This window comes from Leuciscus leuciscus (genome assembly GCF_965113295.1).
Source record: "Leuciscus leuciscus genome assembly, chromosome: 22".
NCBI lineage: Eukaryota > Metazoa > Chordata > Actinopteri > Cypriniformes > Leuciscidae > Leuciscus > Leuciscus leuciscus.
Genome location: NC_138746.1, coordinates 8,244,239 through 8,250,431, shown reverse-complemented (window position 1 = coordinate 8,250,431; position 6,193 = coordinate 8,244,239). Strand labels below are relative to the sequence as shown.

Here is a 6,193-nt window from a genome sequence, read left to right as displayed (position 1 = left end):
TTTTTTTTAGAAATTGCACTTTTTTTCATTATGCTTTGTTGCAAAATGAAATGAAACCATTTAGTAAAAAAACAAGCAAGTCTGTTTAAATGTCCACCGAAAGGTTCGTTTTTAGCTTTTAAATTACCATTATATTAATCACTTAAATTCCAAGTGACTTTGAGACTTGAACACTCTGGAAAGTTTTGTTGTTGAACATCAAATAATGCACAGAAAAAATAATCCAAAACTGAAAATTGATGCCTGTCCACTAATAGCAAATTTGCATGTGAAGAATTTGTTTCAAAATTCCACCATCTACAGGTGTAAGAACCTGCGCCATGGAATACTAATTTTTTTCTCAGAATTGCGGGATATAAACTCACAATTGCGAGAAAAAATGAGGCCTGCCTTTTTATTTATTTATTCAGAGGCAGAAACAAGCTTCCATTTCATACAGCTATATCACAAGATGATTTAACGTGGTAACTGCTTCTAAAGGACTGTCTCTGGACATTTTTATATCAGATATTCAAATCTCTCATTCTGGAAAAATTCGTGAAAAAACAATTGTTCACAAATGGTTTGAGCTTTTTATGCTGAAACGCAGAATAAAAATGGAGGCTTAAATAGAACAAAATGCAGAAAATTACAAACAAGCTCAATAATTTGTTTCAACCCCTAAAGGGAAAAGTTGTAAATGGTATGACAAACATCTAGACCAAGACAATCGCTGATTTATGCACAACTTTATTTCATTATAAGTCCTCCCGAACTGCTGGATGGCAGTAGATGAATACAATCTTTCACAACTGATCTCATTCTGAAAGACTCTTAGAGCTGTGGTAGATCTACAATTACAAGCGGTCAATTGAGGTTTAAGAATGTATCAGGATCACAGCATTGAATTCATGCCAAAAGAACTGAATAAAGATTGGATTTTAAAAAGCATTACAACCATCTTCAATTTAACCTTTTCTCTCAGACAAGTAACAAACATCATTAACCTTGCAACTCTAAGATCTAAAAAAAGCAACAGTCAGAACACATAACGGTAATCAGGAAAGTGCAGAGCTCAGTTTTCTTGTACTTGCAACCACAATATTGCACTATTATAGTGGAAACAGAACAACTTACGACTTTAGGCTTGGTTAAATATTACAGTATATTCTAGTTTCTGAACCTTAAATATGCAGCATCCTTATGGAGAGTCTGAATCCCACAATGATGATGACACATTGATAGCAATTGAAATATGTTGACAGCAGAGCCGGGTCTCACGCTATGAGTCTTGCAGTTTCTTCTCCAGTTCTGTAAACACCTTTGTGTTGATCTCATCCACTTCATCCTCCACCTTATTAAATACAAAGATATACATAGTCATGTGAATAGTGAAAGTCATATAGTAAAATATGCAAATAATGTTCACATTAATAACTTTAAAGAGGCCATATAATGCAGTTTTTGTCATATTAAGAATTGGTTTTCATGCTTGAACGTTCAAAAGACTTATTATTTTGCAAATATTTTACATTATTGCAGCACCTCCTTTCCCAGTGTGTCACTAATGATCTGTTAAGTTTCCGTCTCTATGAAGCCCCTCCTTACGAAAAAAAGTGAAATGTGCTCTGATTGGTTGACTGTTTCAAGCATGTTTTGGAAATGTCACGGCCCCTTTTTTTTCCAAACATGTCTTAGAATTATTTAAATGAGGGATATTGAAGAAAATATTGCCTGGAAGAAAACTCAAGACTACAATCGAGGCGTTTCAGGGAGTTCAGAAACAGTGCGCACTGATATAGGAAATAACTCCCTTTGGAGTGACTTTATGCTTTGGGCTTTGTAACTTTGCAGACCTTTTTCATGCTCAAACAGCAACATTACACACTAAAGAAAGTTTTGGGGGAAAAAACATAATAATCTTTAATGGATTTATATCTCTCACCTGTTCTACCAGGTCTACCTCGGGTATATAAAACTGCAGCATGTTCTGGATGCCATTTTTTAGGGTAACTGTGGAGCTGGGACAGCCAGTACATGAGCCAATCAGCTTCAACTTCACAGTGCCATCCTCAAAGCCTTTGAATATGACATCTCCACCATCCTCCTGAACCGTGGGTCTTAAGGAAAGCAGACACAGCATTGAGCTCTGGTGGACATCTAAAAACCTTCATTACATAACTAGCTAATAATCTGAAGGCCCTGTCCACATAAACAGCCATTTTATTGTGTCATGCTAAAAGGTTCACTCGAGTGACTAGTATTTATATTCTTAAAATCTCAAATGTATAATTATTGAATCATTACTAATTCAAAAAGAAATATATAAATATAGATTTTTGGAATGTATAAAATACCATTCAAAGGTTTGTTAAACTCTCTTACACTCACTAAGGCTGACAGTTAAAACAGTGGAATATTATTACAATTTAAAATAACTATTTTCTAATTTAATATATTTTAAAATGTAATTGTAACGCTGAATTTTCAGCATCATTAGTCCAGTATTCAGTGTCACATGATCCTTCAGAAATCATTCTAATATGCTGATGTGCAGCTCAAGAGACATTTCTTATCATTATAACAGTTGAAAACAGCATTATATTTTTGTGGAAACCATAATTTTTTTCCAGGATTCTTTGATGAATTAAAGTTTATAATAACAGCATATATCTGAAATAGAAATCTTTTGTAACATTATAAATGTCTTTATTGTCAGTTTAATGCATCCTTCCTAAATAAAAAGTATTCATTTAAAAAAAAAATGTTTTGACCTCACCCCGACTTTTGAAAGGTAGTGTATATGGAATCGAAACAACAAAACATACCTGATCCGTGTGTCTAACAGCTCTTTGATCATTGAGACAATTTCATCATCATCCTCTGTAACACCTGAAGAATAAAGACACATTAAAATGATCAGACCAGTTCAAATACAGTACATAATGCACCATAATTTATTTAGTCAATCGAATCTGTGCAATGTTTGGCTTACTGCTCTCAGCATGTGTTGCTCCCATTGCGATGGCCTCTCCACTCTCAAAGAACTTAGCGATTACCTCAGTCGCATGTCGTTTAATGTCTGTCCATTCAACATCATCATCTGTCTTTAATAAGTAACAATTTATTCAGGAATTTAAAAGCAGTACTTCAGAACACAGGCTAACAATCAAACAGAATGTCTAATCGCCGGACCCTACCTTAGTCAGTGTGATAAAATCGGGGCCATAAAAGACACTTTTTATGCCTTCAATTTGGAAAAGATCCCTGTTGGATGATTACAACAAATGTATTTAATACACAGCAAGGCTATGCACGCCTTTTGAAGGATGCAAGAACAACTGAATACCACAAACTTACAGATAATTCAATGCAGAAGAATTAATGATACATTCAAATCACTATTTGCAAAAGGACACTATGATTTGAAAGTAGTCAATAAAGCCAAAACTGTGTTTACCTGGCTAAAGGGGAACTCTCTGCTGAGTTTGATGTTGGGAAATCGTGAGTCCCTGTCCCCAACACAGGCTTACCAGGAAGAAACTTTAGACTTCTGGGGTTTGGTGTGTCTTGAGTTGAAATTGAAATCTTCCGTACTAAAAAAAACAAACAAACAAAAAACAACAACTAATAAGTCCTCAGAAGGACTACAGGACTGTACAATATAAAATTCAACAGCATTACAAACTTTCAATCACCAAAAGTGATCTGTAATGGAATAAAGAGGATATCTGGTAAAAGTAAAATAACGTTACTTCACCTGAGAATGCTTTGCATTCATACAGTTGAGAATGTATTCTGTGGGAAGCCCACATTGAATAGCACTGATTTCGGTCATTTACAGGCAATCTAAAAGAGAACAAAAGTGATTAAATTCCCCACGCACACTATATATATATATATATATATATATATATATATATATATATATATATATATATATATATATTTAGTCCATTCAACGTATGTATGTATATATATATATGCCAAAATACGACCATAATAAATAACATAACAGTAAATAAATAAAACACATAATACACAGAGGATCAAATGGATAACGTTACATAGAATTTCACTCAAACAATATAAATTATTTAACTTAAATGTATTTGTATGACAGTGGAAGTCACTGTAGTGACTACCAAGGTAACTTAGTCATTACCAAGGTAATCGTTTGACTAGTTCTTTGGTTGAAATTACGGTTACCACTGTAACCTAGAACTATCGTCATTTGACAATATATTATATAACAATACACATCTTGGTTTTTAAATGCTGTGAAAGATGCTGTACGCCAGTTCCAACCTAAAACGATGTGTCCGTATGAGTCGCAATAGACTCCATCTTATAGACGCCGCCATTTCGATTGTTTTGAAATTTAGGACCCCGAAGCAGGCAATAACGCTCCTGTTAAAAAAAAAATCGACTTTGTGTGTGTTTAATGCATGTTGTGAGTGATTTTAAATATATAAAGTGCTTATAAAAAATGTTTGCGCAAAGAGTATAAAATCAGAGTGAATGACGGCAAAACAACTGAACTGCATTGCACCTGCCAGGCACAAGTGGTCTAATGCGAGCTTCATTTCTTAAAGGGATAGTTCACCCCAATATATATATATATATATATATATATATATATATGTATATATATATATATATATATTTATTTATTTATTTTTAAATCTTAATTTATCTAGTCACCCGTATTAAAAATCTATGACTTTAAGTTTTCTCTTTTTATTTTACACAAAAGCAGTTGTCACAGTCAAATATTAGACAGAATGACAGTTCCAGTCACCATTCACCTTTTCTATGGTGGAAAAAACATGCAATAAAAGTTGAGGCAGTCAGTCTCTCACACCCTGTCTAACATTATTGTATTGAGAAATTCAGTCATGTAAGCCTATACAAATTTAACATAGTTTTTTTGTGACTAATGTATGCAGGATGCAGGACGTTGACCATTGTTTGCATGTGATCCGTTCAAATTATAGTCGGCATCAACCAGAAGTTGTGATAGTCTTTTCTTCTTGAATGAGAAAAAAAAAATGTAGGGCGGGATTTTGTCCATCAGGAATTGATATGGTTGTGAGTTGCTATTCCTGTGATCTCATGTGTGACAGGTTGTCACGTGCCAGTAAATACGTCATAAGTAAATATTTGTCACTGTAAGAGGGAGGGGAAGTTATTTTGAACAAAAAGGACACGTGAGGGCCCTTGTCTTAAAAAAAATTCCATAAAAAATAAGAAATGTTAATAGCCATTTCTAATTTCCATCGCACCTAACATTAACGTTTTTTATATTTTATATTGAAATAATTTCACATTTAATCTCCAAATTAGTGTAGAAACAACATTAAGACAGTAGCCTATATTTTAAATGTTTGTTTAAATATCGCATCACCGATACCAATACTGCTACTGATGTTTCTATGAAATAATAGGCATTCAGCATTACAGTATAATTCAAAGATACATTTGAACAGTTATAAGGCTTTAAGAATAAAAAAAAATATTTTAAGTGAACTTAAAACAATCTTCACATAAACATATTATAATAAATGACATTATATCAGGGCTACATTTTTTCTATTGGCCCAGTCAGACCAGTTTAGATTTTTTACTTGCACTGTCAAAACCATAGACTGTAAAAAATAGGTCAAAACGCACAAAAAGTTATTGTTTTCGTTGCTTTTGATCCATGTAACCTTGTAAACAGTGCATTAAGATTTGTATGTAGGTCTAACAGGTAAGACACCAGATGAATCCCTATTAAAGCTACAAAAGTTATTCAGTAAAGAGCAGCGAGTGATTTTCTATTTTTCTTTTGTTCTTCGATTATGTTCAATGACATCACAGCAGCAGGTTTATTTATTAGGCTGCTGTCACTTTAAGACCTGCCGCACATGACGCGGATCTGACATGCGTCACATTTCCTCACAACTCTTTATGTTCATCAAAACGCGCATTTTGGCATAATTTATGTATTTTGTCAGTTCAAGCGCTGTCTGAAGCTGTGCGCATGATGACCAATTTATACTTCTGTGTCGAACTCATGCCGTAGCTATAGGATGTGTGTAGCATGCATAGCCGACGACATATAGCTCTCTAAAAATGTAACAAAAGTCAATTCTACGTGTAAATCCAAAAATGTTATACATATCAATCACTGGACTAATCTTCTTACAGAATACATTACATTAGAAAAAAT

The 6,193-nt window shown here is 33.6% G+C and overlaps 1 protein-coding gene across 3 annotated transcripts; it reads right to left on the bottom strand.

Annotated features, from left to right (window-relative positions):
- Nucleotides 1-713: 713 nt before the first annotated feature.
- Nucleotides 714-4,437, bottom strand: LOC309486045 (NFU1 iron-sulfur cluster scaffold homolog, mitochondrial). 3 transcript variants are annotated; one of them, XM_082153121.1, is made up of 8 exons: nucleotides 4,288-4,437; nucleotides 3,740-3,828; nucleotides 3,440-3,575; nucleotides 3,180-3,246; nucleotides 2,975-3,086; nucleotides 2,808-2,871; nucleotides 1,925-2,099; nucleotides 714-1,333 (listed from the first exon to the last, which is right to left on the bottom strand). In XM_082153121.1, the coding sequence occupies exons 1-8, from the start codon at nucleotides 4,341-4,343 to the stop codon at nucleotides 1,262-1,264; spliced, it is 771 nt and encodes a 256-aa protein (XP_082009247.1). In that variant the 5' UTR covers nucleotides 4,344-4,437; the 3' UTR covers nucleotides 714-1,261. The 3 variants fall into 3 exon arrangements, with proteins under 3 accessions (XP_082009247.1, XP_082009248.1, XP_082009249.1); XM_082153122.1 differs by having other exon boundaries at nucleotides 4,244-4,296; XM_082153123.1 differs by lacking the exon at nucleotides 4,288-4,437 and adding an exon at nucleotides 4,145-4,169.
- Between the last annotated feature and the right edge of the window lie 1,756 nt (nucleotides 4,438-6,193).